At 36.1% G+C, this 17,661-nt stretch overlaps 2 protein-coding genes and 1 non-coding gene across 3 annotated transcripts; 1 reads left to right on the plus strand and 2 right to left on the minus strand.

The window, feature by feature from the left end:
• The first annotated feature begins 7,256 nt into the window (after positions 1-7,256).
• On the plus strand, positions 7,257-8,824 carry LOC140792710 (uncharacterized). The gene is made up of 2 exons (XM_073143867.1): positions 7,257-7,403; positions 7,951-8,824. Exons 1-2 carry the CDS (start codon positions 7,362-7,364, stop codon positions 8,674-8,676), a joined length of 768 nt encoding a protein of 255 aa, XP_072999968.1. The 5' UTR covers positions 7,257-7,361; the 3' UTR covers positions 8,677-8,824.
• Positions 8,825-8,973: 149 nt separating this feature from the next.
• Positions 8,974-9,046, minus strand: TRNAK-CUU (transfer RNA lysine (anticodon CUU)). The gene has a single exon. It is a non-coding gene; the product is annotated as a tRNA-Lys (tRNA).
• A 909-nt stretch (positions 9,047-9,955) lies between these two features.
• On the minus strand, positions 9,956-16,139 carry LOC140793016 (U-box domain-containing protein 45-like). Its single transcript, XM_073144327.1, has 6 exons — positions 15,902-16,139; positions 15,418-15,495; positions 14,755-14,940; positions 13,753-13,860; positions 11,575-12,743; positions 9,956-10,949 (listed from the first exon to the last, which is right to left on the minus strand). Exons 2-6 carry the CDS (start codon positions 15,466-15,468, stop codon positions 10,145-10,147), a joined length of 2,319 nt encoding a protein of 772 aa, XP_073000428.1. The 5' UTR covers positions 15,469-15,495; positions 15,902-16,139; the 3' UTR covers positions 9,956-10,144.
• Between the last annotated feature and the right edge of the window lie 1,522 nt (positions 16,140-17,661).

The following is a 17,661-nucleotide window of genomic DNA, read 5'->3' on the forward strand; positions in this document are numbered from 1 at the left end:
GAATGCGTTGAGCTCGGGTTGGCGGGGTTTTTTGATACAAGAGGAGGATCCTCTGCAGCCAGGGACGTGGGAGAAAAAGGGGCACTGCCCAACAATGCGCTGCGACGTACTCGAATGTAGCAAGTTCGTAGGACGTTCCACTGGGTTTGAGACGTGGATTCATCTCCTACCACGAGATTGCTTCTCCGGTAGCAAGTGATATTTAACATATTGGCCATGTGTTCGAGGCTAAGATCTTTTGTGATGCCAAGCTGTATGAAGCTTGATGATGAGGTGGAGATGTTTTAATTTTTCAATAAATTCGTCGCAAATCTTGTACTTAAATTCTATTCTACTGAAGTTTATATAATTGTTTGATCTTAATTCGAGATTGTGCTTGATCAACACGGGAAAAAAAAAGAGAGATGACAGATTTGCAAATAATAAAAAATTCAGGGATGCAACCGCAAGTTAGGTCTCGTTAATACACTTAAACTACTAATCCCATCTGGACTAATTTATTAAAAGTAGTAAGTGGAACTACTAAGCTCCCTTGATCTTGGGGATGGATGTTCTCAAAGATATTGGCATACCTCACATTTGGATTTATTTAAGCTAAATTTGGGAATATATATAGCAACTATCAACATATATTCTGCATTTAAATATTACACAGAGTGAAAGGCTCCTATAAAAAATGTATGGAGAATTCAATTTAATAATTATTTATGCCCCTTAGAAGGGCCCAGAAATTTGTATAGAGATGCTACTATGATCTTTGCTATAATTAATATTCACCATCCTCTCATAAAATATATATTATATGGCAAGTCAAAAAATCTTCATTTACTTCTATTTTAGCCTTTTTTTAAAACAATTATATAATTGCCATAATTGCCATCAACATCTTTGTATTCTTCTAAAAATATCATTCCATTAGTTAAATTTAACTAATCATAATTAAAACGTAACTTAAATTTAAAAAAAAAAAAACTATTTTGCCCTTGTATTATTTATTAGAAGTGGTTCAAAAGCTATCCAACGTAATAGTACAAGGAAAATATCTTTTTTTATGCAAGATAAAAATTATTAAATAAATATTTTATACTCTAAACTTTAAGAAAGAAGTGTATTTCAGTCATTTGCATGTCTTTGTTAACTTTAATTAAACTTTGTTATTAATATTCTTTCAAAAACCAACCATAATGGCAATTTTGAAAAGACAAGATTTTGGTGAGAATTATGATATTTTAAAGAATATAATGGCAATTATAATATTACATTCTTTAAAATATCATATTATCACTAAAATCTTAAGACTCTTTTAAAATTGTCATAATGGTTCATTTTTAATAAAAATATTCCTAAAAGATTATTACTTAAGCTAATAGACACATATGTATGACTAAAATGCCTCCCTTTTTAAGTTTAGAGTGTAAAATATTTATCAACAATTTTTATCTCATATAAATTAAGATATATTTTGTTGTATTATAGTATTAAATAGTTTTTAAACTATGTTTAATAATTTATGCAAAGGTAAAATAGTCTTTTTTAACTGAAGTTATGTTTTAATCATGATTAATTAGATTTAACTAATAAAGTGATATTTTTAAAAATTACAATGATTCCACTACCAATTATGATATTATTATTTTTCTGAATTCAGTGGCAATTATGTAAAAATCCCTATATTATTTTGAATTTTTTTCAGCGGCAAATATATATAAAAAAAAAAAAAAAAAAAAAATATATATATATATATATATATATATATATATATATTTAAAAAAAAAACTATAAAAACACTACTACTTTGGCAAATGCGCAAATTGGCCCCTATTTTCCAAGCAATATACCACTTCTTGTTCACTTTTAAGATTAAAGGGTTCAGAAAAGCCAAAGGATTTCTCCTGCTTCATTCATAGCATACATAGGATAACAACACGGAAAGGATGACAACGTAAGATCCTAGGCATGCAATATCCCAATCTATACTCTTTCTATAAGAAATATTATCTTTCTCTAACCACTTTATTTATCCTTCCCTTTCTCTTGATTCTTTCTTATCCTCAATAATTTTCAATAGTTCACAGGAATATTCTCTTCTCTTCATTTCTACCATCTTTCCACCTCTGCAACAAGAGGAGCAACTTATCTGCCAATATGTACAAAAAATATATAAAACTAAGGAAGTATTCTCTAGTTCTCTTCTTCTTCTTTTTTTTTTTTGCACTCGGAATTGAATATAGAGAGGACTGTGGAATTAGAACAAAGTATAAAAGGACGAGACACTCTTATCGGCCCACACCAACCCACGCCTGGTCACAACCCTCTCATGAGAGGTCATAAAAGATACACATCTCTATCGTAATGATTGGAAAGGAGGACGAGGTTGGCAGGAAAGGAAAGAAAGAAAGAAAGAAAAGAAAAGTATACACCGGCCAATATCACTATCTAGATTGAATTGAGATCTATGAAGCTGGTCAGTTATGCCCTAAGAAAACTTTCCATAGATTCGAAATCTTTCCAGTGCCACCTCACATCTCCAGCAGCCATTGACTAGGATGTGTAGACTTTCACCATCAAGTAAGTATTCTAATCCTAATTCTAATTTGCTAATTTTAAGCAGCCTTAGAAGAAATTGGACCCGAGTCCTTCAACTTACTGTCCATCTCCATTAAAAACTAAAGAACAAATTGTCTACAGCTTGGCCTGCAGGAATTTTGCTCCATTCTTTGTTGGTTTTGATGCCAGGGAATGAAGGCATAGTAAGTACCTGCAACTGGGACCTGCAGAGGATCTCCTGCTCTTTCTTTATGCTTGCTTCCTGGAAACCTGCAGTTAGAGCTAGCAATGTATCTCATTCGCTTTACTGACAAAGTGAGGTGGTATTGGAAGTAAATCTTAGGTAAGCTTGCTAAAAAAAGAAAAGAAAAAGGTTTTCTTTAGACTAGTTTTGGAAGAGCATAGATTCTTGGATTGGAATGGAGGAATGAAGGAATGGGGATAGATCTATGAGAGGCAGAAAAAGCTTTTGAGAGGATCAAGAAAGAGGAAATGAGCTAGTTTTGTTTTGCCTTGAAAAGAGGTTGCATACAGATAAAGATGCTTGACTAATTATCCCTACTTACTTCTTTTTTTCTTTGGATGCGTTAAGCCATGAACTTCATCAGTTGATCCGACGTAATGGTTGTTCCTTTCTTTTCTTTCTATTCTTTTTTAAGAAAAAGAAAAAAGAGAATGTTCGTGGACTTATATTGCATTAAAGATTGTAAACGAAAGATTACAAATAAACGTAGGATTTAAAGCCCACCCAAACGAAGCCCAATGAAGCAAAAACCTGATTCAAAAACATTTGTTATTACTATAACTTGTGTGTTATACAACTTTATCAGAATTAATATCTAAGACATGAATGAGATGACTAAACAATTCTACTACTCAAATTGATGATCACAATATCATAAGTTAAAAGTTTTGAGAGGGATAGAATTTTTATACCAACTAGGTTTAAAGATATGAAAAACAAAAGTACAAATCAAATCAAAGTCAAAAGTTAAAAATCAAATCTGAATTAGTTTAGAAAAATTGAATTCGGCTATGTTTAAAAAACCAATTAATAATCGAACTTTAAAAACTGAAACTGAATAGAATATGAAATAGATAATTGATCCGAGATATTAATCAGATCTGTGGTTTTTTTCTCTTTTCGTTGACGGAAGTTTTTCAATGATAAAAAAAAATAATAATGTCTCAATCTTTTGGCAACTTTTACTTTTAGTCTCAGGATTTAATTTTGTGTTTTTTAATTCCGTTTTTGTTTTCTAATTTTGAATCAGAGATGGAATCTCTTGTTGTGACTACAGATGTCTTCCTCATATATGAGCCGCATGAGAATAAGCAAAAATGTAACCACTTACTAGCAAATGAATTACACCTCATGGACCAAGTACTCATTTGAGTAAGTTATGTTAGTTTGAGTTTGCTTGACTCATGTGGTTTGGATTAAGGACAGCCAGAGCTTGTGTGACCTAAATGTAAGTGACAGTGAGTTGGTAGGTAAGAAGTTCTCTTGTTCTCTCTTTTTGGTATAGAGACGAGAGTGATCTATATTCGCCTGTGTTTAGTGGTGAGGTTCTTCTTGAGGTTGTTAATGAGAAGGTAATTTTCGGCATATGGGTAAAACTAGAGAACATATACCACACACTACGGGTTACTAATCGAGTATCATAAAGAGAGATTGTGCTCTTTGAAGATAAAATAAGGCTCCAAGGTCTCCTAGATGAAGGGGAGATAGACGATGAGGATAAGACATTACTTTGTTGTGCATATTGTCTGAAAATTATGATTGTTTAGTCCCAAATTTGGTATGCACAAAGGAATGTTCTTGTAGCATGGACACCATTGCTAATAGCGTGCGACTAACAAGATGAACTTGAAAAAAAGAAAAAAGATAACTAATAGAAGTTTAGAAGGTGAAGATTGTACATGCAAGATATAATTTGATGCTTCAGACGAGTTCATTGAGCAAGGTGGAGTAAATGTCTAGCATGGAAGCTAGCTGGGTACGAAATTTGTTCAAGCTTTTGGGGAGTGCGGTAGTGGTGGATATTCATACAATGGCTGATATATGGCAACATGCGAAGGCGTCGGTGCTCATCAAAAGGGTTATAAGTGCTCATGAAGCCAGTGCAAGTGGAGAAGATTAATGTCGCCTTACTTCTTTAGGTTCCAACGTGAACAGAATAATGGTTGTGGGTGGCAGGGAGATTGTGAATTGCAGCTTTGCTATCAAGGTAAAAGTTGTTGGATTTGTGATATCAAACTCACAGTTCAAATTAAATACTCATTTGGGTTGGCTTAATAAACCTATTGAGTGAGTTTGTATTGGTTTAGGTTCACTTAACTCATTGTTTGATAGGCAATAGGGTTTTCTCTTCTTCTCTTCTTCTCTTTAGGCTTAATAAACCTATTGAGTTGTTTGATAGTATTTTTCAAGAACAAGAAAAAAAGAGACGAAAATGATGACGAAGATAGTAAGAAAATAAAGAGGGTCATGGCTAACGAGTGCTTTCCACATAGGGGTGTCAAAATAAACGAGCGGCTCGAGTTTGGCTTGGCTGAAGCTCAGGCTCGACTCGGCTCAGTTTGAGCTAAGCCGAGCCTAAGCCTAAATTCAAAATTCAATTTGAATTTCAAGTCGAGCCTGAGCCGAAACCAGCTCGCTCAGGCTCAACTCAATAGACTCGGTATATAAACTTATCAAACCCTAAATCTTAAAAATTCTCAAATCCTAACCGCCTCCATCGCTCCGATCCTAAATTCCCAAAGCCATCGGCGCACTACTCCTCGTCCTTCCCCACCATCGACCCTCCTCTTCCTCCTTCCCCACCGTCGGCTCATCTCCTCCTCTTCCTCGTTCTCGTCCTCTTCCACCATCTGGCATCTCGATCTTTGGCGTCACGAGGTCAAGGAAGCTGAGGTCTCAAAGAGCAAAATGGGCAACAACAATGGGACGGGGAGCCTCTTGACCACGAAGACGGGTGCGAAACTGCCTCCTCACACTCGAACGGCCTCCTTGGTTCGAACCCGAGCAACTCCCACGTCCACTAGTACTCTTGCTCCGCCATTGTTGACTACCTCAATCACTATCCAAATGCGAAATATTCATTATCATGGCCATGGGTTGGGTAGTAATCTGAGTTGCGAGAAGCAAGAGAGAGAGGAGAGATGGAGGCTTGTTAATAGGCTCGGGCTCGGGCTTGGTCTAGCCCGGCTCGAATTGAACTGAGCCAGACTTGAGCAAAATTATAAGACTCAAAAGTAAATTTGGCCGAGCCTGAAGCCGAGCCGGCTCGCTCAGGCTCGTTTATACTCCTAATTCCACGAATCTTAATCCTACTAATATCCCCCACTCTTTTTTCCTTGTATTGCATTCTTTATCCTAACATGTATGGCATCCTACTGATTGGTAAAATTTAAAAAGAAAATATAGTTACTAGAATCAAACATGAAGTTGCCCTAACCTAGTTAGAGTTTGGCTCATTGCCCTACATATTGATAACATTTAAACAAAACACTGCAGAACATAGTTATCCAAATTGATCTAGTTAGAGATGGACTTTTCTGGTTATTAATTCAATCATTAGGCCACTCAACAAGACATCTAGTCTATAAAAAATATTTTAATAATATATAGATAGTTCTAGTCTATAAAAGTAATATAATTGTATGTCTCTATTATTTAGCCATATTTTAAATAGTCTTTACATTTAAATATATCAAATATAGGAAAGTCATATCTTAATGACACTTTTAATTTCTCTTTTTTTCAGGATATAATTAGTTTACCTTTGAGACTAAAATATCCTTAGTAAAGAATAAAATAATCAAACAATAACAATAGTTATGTAATTTTACAAATATGAGCAATCTAATCGGTTAACAAAGCTTCGCAAATTAAACTGCTGGGTCGGCAAATTTATAGTAGATTCACCAGTTTATCGGTCTACTCGCTCGGTCCGTTTCAGTTCTAATAATTATATTACAAAGTATATGTTATGTTTTCTTTTCATAAAGATGTCCATTTGAAAGTTGTTAGCATTATCTTTGCCATTTAGATAACCCATTGCAGAACCTACTATCTATTGGTAAGTATTGGGGCTTTCACATTAGAATTTGGAAGCATATATTGTGTCTGAATAAGTCCGAGGAAATAATTGAACAAGTAACACGAGCTGAGCCGAACCTGAGCAAACTTATAAGAGTCAAAAGTAAATTTGGCCGAGCCTGGGCCGGAGGGTCGGCTCGTTTACGCCCCCCTACTTCCAGAATCTTACTGCTATTAATATCCCCTACTCTTTTTTCTGGTATTGCATTCTTTTATCTGTATGGCATCCTACTTATTGGTAAAATTTAAAAAGAAAATATAGTTACTAGAATCAAACATGAAGTTGCCCTAACCTAGTTAGAGCTTGGCTCATTGTCCTACATATTGATAACATTTAAACAAACACTACAGAACATAGTTATCAGAATTAGACCGAAAATTGATCTAGTTAGAGATGGGACTTTTTGGGTTATTGGGGCTTTTTCATGAGAATTTGGAAGCTTATATCGTGTCTGAATAAGTCCGAGGAAATAACTGAACAAGTAACACGTGGATGGAGCCTGGCATTCCTTGCCAAAATTGAAGGCGTTTGAAGGCTTTCTCAGGGAAAAACTACCACCTCTCTTCTCTGCCGTTCACTTTATGGCACCCGAGCAGCAACAACTTTATTTTCTTTCTTATACGAGATCAGAGACATTCCTTTAGACCTCAATATTTGTCCTTTTGGTTTTCAACTTTTACAGTTGGAAACCAATTAGGATTGCATGAGATGATCGATCCCATTAAAGGAGGAGAGGAGTCCAAGCCTATGGTGAGCTTTTCATTTTCCTTTTTCTAACAATCTAAGGGTGTTTCTTTTTTCTTCTTTTTTTCTACCAGTTTAGTTCATGTTAAGGGATTTTTTCTTCTGTCTTGTTTCTTCGTGTTTGTTTCTTTCAAGAGAAGACGAAATTCTTTCTGAAAAACAAAAACTTAAAGACAAAGTATAATAATGCTAGACAAATGAAATTAACCTTTTAATTTGAAGAATATATTGAAGCAGCTTAATAATAGAGGAAGACTATGATATACATATACAAATACTTGTCTGCAAAAGGCTAGCTTTTCCTCTTCTCTTTTAGTATTTTGTCTCAAGAGATTTTGAGAAGCTAATCAGGTGTCTGGTTAGGCAATTTTGGATGGTCTTTTAGTTTATGATGTTCTAGTTGATTGGTTGAGGTAATATTTTGTGTTCAATCTAGGGAATATCTTTGATAGATACTCTCCAAAGCTAACGTGATTTAAAAATAAAAAACTTCTCTATCTTGATGCCCTGGTAACTCTGAACAGAAGTACTCAATTTCTTGCAACATTCACAGGGTTCTCCAAGAATATCAACGCGAGGCCAGAGGCCACGCCTATTGTTCAATTATGGATCTTCCATCATGAACATAGCCTGCAAAGCATACCAGAGACTCGAAAGCTTTGATGGTCCCATAGGCTCACTAACAAAGGCAATGGCATCCATGACAATTCCCATTTTGCACCCATTACTGCTTCAATGGCTACTAGTCCTCTCCTTCGTTGATGACAAAATCCAAATCATTGAAGACATAACCATGTCAATCTTTCCACCATCTTCGCATATCTTTAGGAAGATGGATGAGCTTGCACTCTTCGCTGAGTCCCTTCCAAGCAAGTTCGACAATTTCATCGACAGACTGATCGCTTTGCTTCACCATTGCTTCATTCACTTAATCCCTAGTTGGACGACATGCGAAGAGAGGGATATCGTGGTCGACATAAAGTGCGACAAGCAAAATGAGACAAGTGCGAAGCTGCATTTGCATGGCGGCGACGACGACGACGACGAACAGCAGGCCAAGAAGAAGGTGGAGGAAGAGGAAAAAAGGGATATGGAGAGAAGCTGCAGTGAGATAATAGAAGCTTTGGATAGTGTGGCATCTGACAAAGAGAAGATTGATAGAAATAAGACACAAGAAGAATGTAAGGAGAGGATGCTAAATGATCCTATCATGGAGTTGTTTGATGAAGGGTGGCATCTGAAGCGATTTGTAGAGGAAAAAAGGAAGGCCAGAAGTTAGTTTGATTGCTCACAAAATTGCACTGTGTTTTGTGCTAAGTTGTACTAGTAAATCTTACAATGGACTTGGAAAAGTTTTTGAAAAATCTTTGTAGGAAGTGACTGATTCTGATAATAAACTGAAGCAAATGCAGTTGTCTGTTTAGGTTCTTCCTTGCTTTCTGTGAATTAGATAGAAGACTCTATAAAGATGGATAACAAACTAATTGCACTTGTTTGAGCATTTTGGCTTAGAAAACTAGATGGGAGGGAGTGGTGATTTTATAGGAGGTGAAAAAATAGAATATGTTCGAAATTACGCCCACCGTGGGGCTCGAACCCACGACCACAAGGTTAAGAGCCTTGCGCTCTACCAACTGAGCTAGACGGGCTTGTAATGATTTTATTTTTTTAATTTAATATTAATTTATTATAGTAATCCAACCATTTAACACCTTGGATTAACTTGAACAGTACCAACAAATGAATATTAATATACAAAATAATTTATAAATATCTAAATTACCCCTGTCTTCTTCATCCTTATTTTCTCTTCCAAAAAGAGGAGGAAGGGGAAGACGAGGAAAGATGATGGCAACGGCGACTACGACGATAAAAGGAGATGGTTGGGGAAGATAGAAGAAAGATAGTGGAGGGATAAAAAGATGGCAGGAGATGGTGGGAGTATTTCAGTAATTTAGTCGACGTCATTAGTCAAAATTATGTCAGGGTTTTAAATAAAAATTTTAGAAGAAAATGAAGGATAGGGTTATAAAATCTTCACACAAAATAGATAAAATATAAGTTGAGATCATAAATTTTCCTAAATTAAATGACAAATACATTTTTCTTCTTGAAGTTTAGAGTAAAATATTTGCCAATGACTTTTGTCTTACATAAAAGATGATATTTTTCCTTGTACTATAATAACATTGGGTAAAAATATTGGATACTTGTTTTCCAACTATTTTCAAGATTTTATACAAGTGTAAATGGTTTTTTTATTTAAATTCGATATTAATTATAGTTAGTTAGATTTAACTAATAAAATGATATTTTTTAAATAGTATAATAACTTCAGTCGCAATTATAATATTTTGTCGATGTACTGGTAATTAACTAGTTATGATATCTTAGAAGTGTTCAGTGACAATTATATAAAATTCCCTTTTATTTATGTAAGATTATGTCTACTGAAGTCATGTATTGTTCAAAATATTTGGGTTTTCTGAAGAGTATTTCGATGTCATTAAAATGAAGTAGCAAATCATAAAGACCATAGTTTTGGAGTGAGAAGGATATGTGAGAAGTCAAAAGATACCATAATAGAAAGCCTGTACATCTTTCTTTGACAGTGAGTCAAAGCTTAACTGCCTACATTACCCTCCAAGAAGGGGGAAAGCAACTTGAAATTTTTTTCCATAAAAAGGACTAAAAAGAAATATAGAAGAGAGAAAAGAAAAAAATTTACATGATTCAAGTGATCAAAACTAGCATTGATACACTGAAAAGCTCCTGTTCTTCCACATCGAACTCAAAGTCCGACTTAGTTTCTTTGATCTCGATTTACACATTGGTCTCGACTCTCTGATCATCCCGTTATGACCATAACCACTCTCCACCTGCAGTTCTTGCTGTCTCATAGGTGAATGCTCTCGTTGCCTATGCTCTCTGAAGAGTTTCAGCAGATTCTGCGCCTTCTCCTTCCCTCGAGTAGTTCCATTCACTGATATAGATACTAATGATGGTACAACTCCTTCCTGTAACACCATATGAATGCATCTCTCGTCACCAGTGCACATCAGCAAGAGACATGCCACTGCCTGCTCTTGCTCCGAGGGCTCACTGGTGTCCAAGAGCATCGCAAGTGCACCGACCAGTCCTGGCAGTGATAAAATCTCCTTCCTTCCGGCTTGAGTTGATGCCAAGTTTATGAGGACTGCAAGAGCCTTCTCAACCCAATTCAGGCTTTCAGTCTCTGAGGGGATGGTGAGAAGAGAGTGGAGGCCATCGATGATGCCAGAGGATAGAAGAGAAGGGATGTTAGCCGGGTGTGAGGAGAGATTGTACAGGGTGTAGAGAGCATCATGCCTGCAGGTGCTGCTTTCAGGGTCATCGGTATGGAGGATCTGGACTAGGAAAGTAACAGCCTGGCTTGAACCAATAATGGGCTTGGCATCATCGAGGCACGAGAGGTTCAGGTAAAGTGCAGTGGCTGATTCATGCATATGAGAGTTTGAAATCATGTTCTCCAGAAGATCGATTACTCCAGCTGACAATAACAGACATTTATTCCTGAAATAATGAGTACAGAGTTTCTCATTAGAAAGGTAAAAGGAAATGAAGGTGCAGAACTGCTTATAAAAAATATCTCATGACAAAAATTCAACAATCCAAAACAATTACAATGTGTAGTGTTCTATCAACAAATTTCCTTCGTGACTTATAATTATTTACATCTATAATGAAGACAGGAAGAAGAGAAGATTAATGGCTTACCCTTTGGACATTTAATTTTGGTGCAAAGACCTAAGGGATCAAGGAATGGCACGCTATACTACACAAGATAAGAGGAATGTTTTGCTAAAGTTTATACCAAGTCAATAACTTTCTGAGGGAAATGCTACAGATAACAAAAACAGTAACAGAACTGTCAAAATGTGTGCTTGCTGGGTTCTCATCGAGAATAGGGAAAAGAATGTGATTAAACATGTCTGACCATAGAAGAGATAATACAGCTAATCATGCAAAGGGAGATATTTATTCTGAGGAATTAGCTAGACATGCTATCCGCAGTAGTGGGAGAGGGTCATTACAAATTTGCATGGAAGTGCTTAAAAAGTTTAATCTAGGGTTGTCTTCTATTCTTCACAAGCAGACAGCTAACCAAAGGTAAATCTGTTTATATTAACTCCAATACCTGTTATTGTTTACTGCAAGGTTGAAAAGAGCCATTGCACCAACCTCCTGAGCTCTATCATCTCCATCATGTATAGCCAATCGCAGAAATTGAACTAGTGCCTCAGCAAACCCATTTGCGCCCATATAGATCCTTGCTTCCTCATCATCCTTGAGCAGATACCTTATTTGTTCCACAACTTTGTATTGTTTATGCAAACTCTTACCTTCATGCAGCACAGTAAGCAAGCTATCATACCTTCCCATGTCATCCAAGCTATGACATGAGCCATCTTCTAAAGTGCCTTCTTCATTACCTTTGAGCTCTTCTGTTCTACAGCTCTCTGCTAAAGGAACCACTTTGACACCCTTCACTTTGCTAGAGTTGATACTTTCCATGGAACGGGAATCCATGGTCTCGCAGTCTGAGAAAGCAGGCGCCCAATTGACATCTAGGGATTCTGGAGGACCATCAGGAACAGTAACTCCATTCTGCTCACACCAACTAGCAATCAGGCCTTTAACACAATAGTTTGGCGTTAGACCGAGGTGCGAGAGCTGCTGCTGCGATTTTGGGCAAGTACTATGCCCATTATTTAACCATTTCTCAATGCAGACACGCTCATATGTCTGCCCAGATGAGATGATGACGGGATCATACATAAGTTGCAAGGAGATTGGGCACCTAAGCTCTTCCGGAGGAATTGGCATATTTCTATATCTCGTGTTACCAAGACTAAAATTGAATGATTGAAGCTTAGATAGGTGTCTCTCGAAGGCCCGACCATTTCTGTAACCACAAATATCTTCAGAACCTATTATGCTCGGGGAACATGGAGTTGATCCTTGAGAATCGGTGTCATCAGCAACCTCACTTCTGAAAAGCTTTGAATATTTTCTCATGAGATGATATAAGTATGATACGACAGATTCTTTCCGTTTGTCTTCCTCAGCACGTGCTCTTTCAATAAGCTTCTTCAAGGCTCTTCTCTCTGTCAGTGCTGCTCTGGAAGATGAAATGCCCAGCCTTGAAGCAGCCTGATGAAAGACTTCCAGCTCCTCACTGTCGTTTGAAGTACTGTCAGATTGTCTGCTTCTCTGCAGCAAATTGATTATCTCATCACCAGCTTCCTTCTCTGATTGATCCAATATTAAGATAATTTCTTCCAACTCAGCAGCAATGTCCATAACCTATCATGATACCACAATCAGATCCTACAGCAGAAACTATAGGCGCTACGACAGAAGGCATAGCCGAAGATGAATTGCAGAAACTTCAGAAATTGTACATTAGTGTGTGCTAACTAGAAACTATAGGCGCTACGTGGAACCAGCAGAAACCCTTTGTGTTCCTAATATCACATTAATATCCATATAGTCCTCCAATTAAAAATACATTAAAAACTGGATAGTACATTAGTGTGTGCTAAGCAAAGATATAGAAATAACTTGACCAACTAATAGCTAAATATGTTGCAATAAACTAGAACCCCATGCCAAAGTAAACTAAAGAACTGCACTGAGTGGGTAACTAGCAGATCAACCGTTTTACGTGTATGGAACATTCCTATTAAAACTAGTAAATTAAATTTTCTTAAGCATCTGAAGTCTGTTCAATTGATGCATATCCTAAGCTGGCCCTCTTGTCTCAACCAAAACACAATATCCAAGTGAAAAACATTCCTACAAGAAAACTAAAATTAATTGAAGGGCAAAGTGAACTTCAACTTTTTTATCTATATATTCCTCTAAACATTCACAAGTAAATGTGATCAGTAAAATAGTGAGTTGTCAACAGAAATTGGTATCAACATAATATAGAATTTCAACTAAGTATTCTAAAGAGCATATAGTTAATAAACTAATTGGTCTTTAATGAGAAGTTGGGAACAGCTTTAAATAACATTACGAGAATTAAAGTTGAGAAGAAAGACTTCCTAGTTAAATGGTTGCTAACAAGATATATTCAGAACAAGATGATTTTGTATATGACTTCATTGCTGGGAGGAGGGAAACAACTCTATATTTTAAAATAGGTAACACATAGACCTAAAAGGAAATCGCCATTTAGGGACACTATACCCACCCTGGCCTAATGTAGAATTTTTCCAAACCTATCTGAGTCACAATGTTCAATAATGCTGTATTCTTATTAATAGATAACTTGGAATGTCTCTAATGACCTTGATCTCCGACATACCTGACAACCGATATCTTCTGAGACTATGCCTTCAACACGCCTAAGGCTTTCCATAAGCGTGCATCTTGCCTTATCAAACTTCATGAGAATGGATTCACTGGTTATAGCCTGGTATACCAATACATGGATATAAGAAACAAGAATACTAACAAGAAGAAATTAGTACAGAAACATATCATATCTACAATCAGTATAATACAAGACAAGAATTAATGTTTGTCTAGTATAGATAGAGACATCAACATATGGTCAACAGACCAAATTGTCCATGAAGATACATTCCTCATGAAGTAAAAATTAATAAATACATATATAAGAAGACAATTTAAAGAATGGAGGAATTCAGAAGTAGGGCTCACATAGAAAATTTACTTGTTTCAGTGTTTCACAATAAGTTGAAAAATGATTTACCTATATAAGTTGTAATAAATTATAAGATACAAGAATATTAACAGTCGACTACAAGCCACCAAATCAGAATTAAAGAAGATGGATTGAAAAGGATTAAATAAGGCTCCACTATTATTTGTATCTCATACAATAATAGTACAATATGAATGATCGTGTCCTTGTACCAAATATTCTAAAAAACCTAGTAGGTGATTCTAGGTTGTGATGGAATCGGATAACATCAACATTCATTCTTTTGCATGGGTCATGGACAGGAAGTCCAGTTTCACCACTTTATTAGTTGTACAGGAATTTTATAGAAAGACCAGAGGAAGGATAAAAATTGAGTCCTTAATTGTTAATTACTTAATTTATTATTGATACAGGATAAACAAACTATATGTGTCAGGAACAAGCAAAGATCAGTCACCAGACAAAGCGCATAGCTCTCTCTAACACATAGAAAGGTGAAGATATCAGTTGGACTTGGGATCATCTATTATTTGAAATTATCCCTTATAAGAGGGACAAAAAAAAGAAAATCAGGAATTTGGAAACCTCTGGAAGAAAGACAGAAGGTAAAGGCAATATGACTTATGAGGAAGAACTCACCAAATAGAGCTTGCTACAATCTGCACAATGCTGAAGAAGGCCTTTGGCTCTATCAAGGGCTACATGCAGTGAACACAGTGCCTGTATGCCAGACTTGCTTCTCGGCCTTGCCGCTTCAATAAAGGGGAAAATCTCCAATACTTTACGAACATTCCCATATAGGGCTCTACATATTCCACCATGCAACTGCATATTACACACCAAAATTTGTGAAAAATATAAATTAATGGTACATACTAAACCATCTTAATAAGCTTTTGCAGGCCCTCAGAGGCTCAGACAATGGTAAACCAGAGTAGGAACAGTACCATGGATGGCTTTTGAAACATTTAATTTCTTGAGCAAATGCTTAGAACCTTAATGAGATTAGCTTAAGGAAAACATTAGCTAGCTTCTTTTACTTCGCATATTAGTGATTTGACAATCTTTTAGCAGAAGATATATATATATATATATACATACATATATGCATCTGAAAAAGACTAGATACTTGAGTAAGTACTTCATTAGCATTAAAGAGATATAATAAGATATACATAAATGTTATTGAAAACAATTACAGGCAGTAAAATTGGAGACAACTTATAATGGTACTAAGTACTTTTACAAATTAATTATCACATGAATTGTGAAGAAACGTCAATAGATTTATTCAAGCAATACCTTCGCATCACCAGCTACAAAAAGATTCTCTTCGACATCAACAGCTTCCATCCTTCACCCTCACCAGAGCTTAACCATCTGATAAGCAAAGCAAACTTTCAATTAATGTATAACGACTACAAAACAATCCCTAAAGAACTATGTCGGTATCTATAGCACACTATTTCCAGAACATTACACCAAAAGAAAAAAAAAACAGAGAGGGAGAGAGATAAGACCAACACCGATACTGAACAACAGATCTAACAAGAGAACTGCCCTGAAGACAAAGCTTCATCAGATCTCACTCCAAAAGATTAGAAGAGGGTCGAAACGAATAGGGACGGAAAAAAACAAAAAACAAAAGCGATTTTCTTAGGATTTTTCTATCATTTCGAACAGCGCGAGCTCAATAACAGCAAAACGCAAAGGGATTAAGAGGAGAAAAGGCCATGATATCTAAAAACATTAGGAAATCTCTATCATTTCCTAGCTCGAAACCCACCACGACATCAGAAGATCCCCCAGGAAGGCCCTCCGACGGGGATTCGTTAGAAATGGATCGGGATTAGAGAAAGCGCACCCACAAGTCACAAGCAATCAAGATCTATCTCGTCTTCGCCGCTTCCATTTCTAGGGTTTCAAGGATAGGGATTAGAGTAGCACCGTGATATTCTCCGCTTCTCCCGCATCCAAGGAAGTGATGAGACCGTTAAGAGAGAAAGGAGGGGAAGAGTGCGAACAAAGAGAAAGGAAAGGGACATTGGATTTTTATTCGCAAAAATCTAACCATTATTTAAGTACCAATCATTTGAAGTAATATATGGACACTATAATTATGTCTACTTCTAATTATTTGTTATTTAACTCTAAAAAATCCTCTATAATTATGCCCTACGTGTCAAGGTAAAAATAAATCAGATACTCATGGGATAATAGCAAAAACTCTTCGCTAATTATGAATATGAATATAGATCATTAATGTATACAACAAAGCTCAGAACTGGAATCAAATTAGATCAGATATTATCAAACTCTAAACTCTGATTTAGAAAAATATAGTGTTTGGTTGTAAATCGCATCTAAAAGTTAAAAGGTGAATTAATTCAAGATTAGCTATATATCAATACAAGAACATGAGTTGACTAATAATAGATCTAAAGAACTTGACGCTTGATCAAGGACCACTTCAATGTGGACCCACTAGCCTCATAATTTTGAATTTTATAACCGTTGTATTCCAATTTAAATTCGGCGGTGATTTGTCTCCCTTTTGTTTCGACTTGCCGACCTCTTTTGTCCATTTAAAGACTTGTCGAAAACCTCTATTTTGCTAAAAACAACCCTATCTATAAATTATAATTGTGAACCCCTTGAGGCGTTCTTATGATATTATGAGAAAATGCGAGGGCTTTTATAATAAAATCGACCTCATTGTCTTCTAATGGGTAGTACGGATCATGAGACTATGGTACCGACCATTTTGGATCAAAATCTCGCGACCTCACACGTGGCGCACACTGTGGCCCATAATTATCGGCGTATATTTATTTCATGGTCCTTTCTTTACACGTGGAAGGATTGCAATGGGTTGACCTAGTTGATCATTTATCATGGACGCGTGGCAAAAGATGGACCGTCGAATGGGGCTTGCAGAAGGGTGTTCGAGTCTCCTGGACGGCAAGGAAGAAATCTTCGTCACATGTATTGAAGACGTAAAAGATACAATGAGATTCGATGTCCCGCGGAGGAGATTTGGAAATATGCTTCTCTCTTTTAAAAGAGAGCAGAGAAGTTAGCAATTTAGCATAGCGAGTAAAATTTTCTTTCTGGATCTCCTGCAAATGGACACCTTTGATTGCTAGATAAGCAAAAATAAATAAATAAAAGTTTAATTATACCTAAATTATTATTCTAGATGATGCTTATATTATACTTGTTAATTGCCCCGTCAATATCTCCTTCATATAATAGAATGTCGCAAGTACCACATGGGTGACTATAAGGGATAGGATTTTAAGTCTCATAGTGCCTAACACCTCCTTGCCTGAGTAAGGTACAGGAAAAACCATATTATAATATGATATTGTAGGGTCCATGTCTAAAGTTCCATCTATGGATCCTAAATAATCAAGCATTCAATTCGTCGAGCTTAGACGGACGATTATACCACCGTTGGCAAGAGTTAAACCTTTCAAGGTAATAAAGTTGCTAATGCGAGGGTAAAATGACTAGACCAATCGGCACCTAATTGGCGCAATGTAA

The sequence above is a fragment of the Typha latifolia genome, chromosome 7 (genome assembly GCF_019914945.1).
Source record: "Typha latifolia isolate L0001 chromosome 7, TyphaL0001v2, whole genome shotgun sequence".
Lineage (NCBI taxonomy): Eukaryota > Viridiplantae > Streptophyta > Magnoliopsida > Poales > Typhaceae > Typha > Typha latifolia.

What these genes read in the sequence shown, in the direction of transcription:
- LOC140793016 (XM_073144327.1), bottom strand. Translation starts at nt 15,468, where the DNA reads ATGGAAGCTGTTGATGTCGAAGAGAATCTTTTTGTAGCTGGTGATGCG. An exon ending in TTGTAGCTGGTGATGCGAAG is followed by an intron (nt 14,941 to 15,417) that starts GTATTGCTTGAA and finishes TGTAATATGCAG; the next exon opens with TTGCATGGTGGAATATGTAG. An exon ending in CTTGCAGTAAACAATAACAG is followed by an intron (nt 10,950 to 11,574) that starts GTATTGGAGTTA and finishes TCATTATTTCAG; the next exon opens with GAATAAATGTCTGTTATTGT.
- LOC140792710 (XM_073143867.1), top strand. Translation starts at nt 7,362, where the DNA reads ATGATCGATCCCATTAAAGGAGGAGAGGAGTCCAAGCCTATG. An exon ending in GAGAGGAGTCCAAGCCTATG is followed by an intron (nt 7,404 to 7,950) that starts GTGAGCTTTTCA and finishes CAACATTCACAG; the next exon opens with GGTTCTCCAAGAATATCAAC.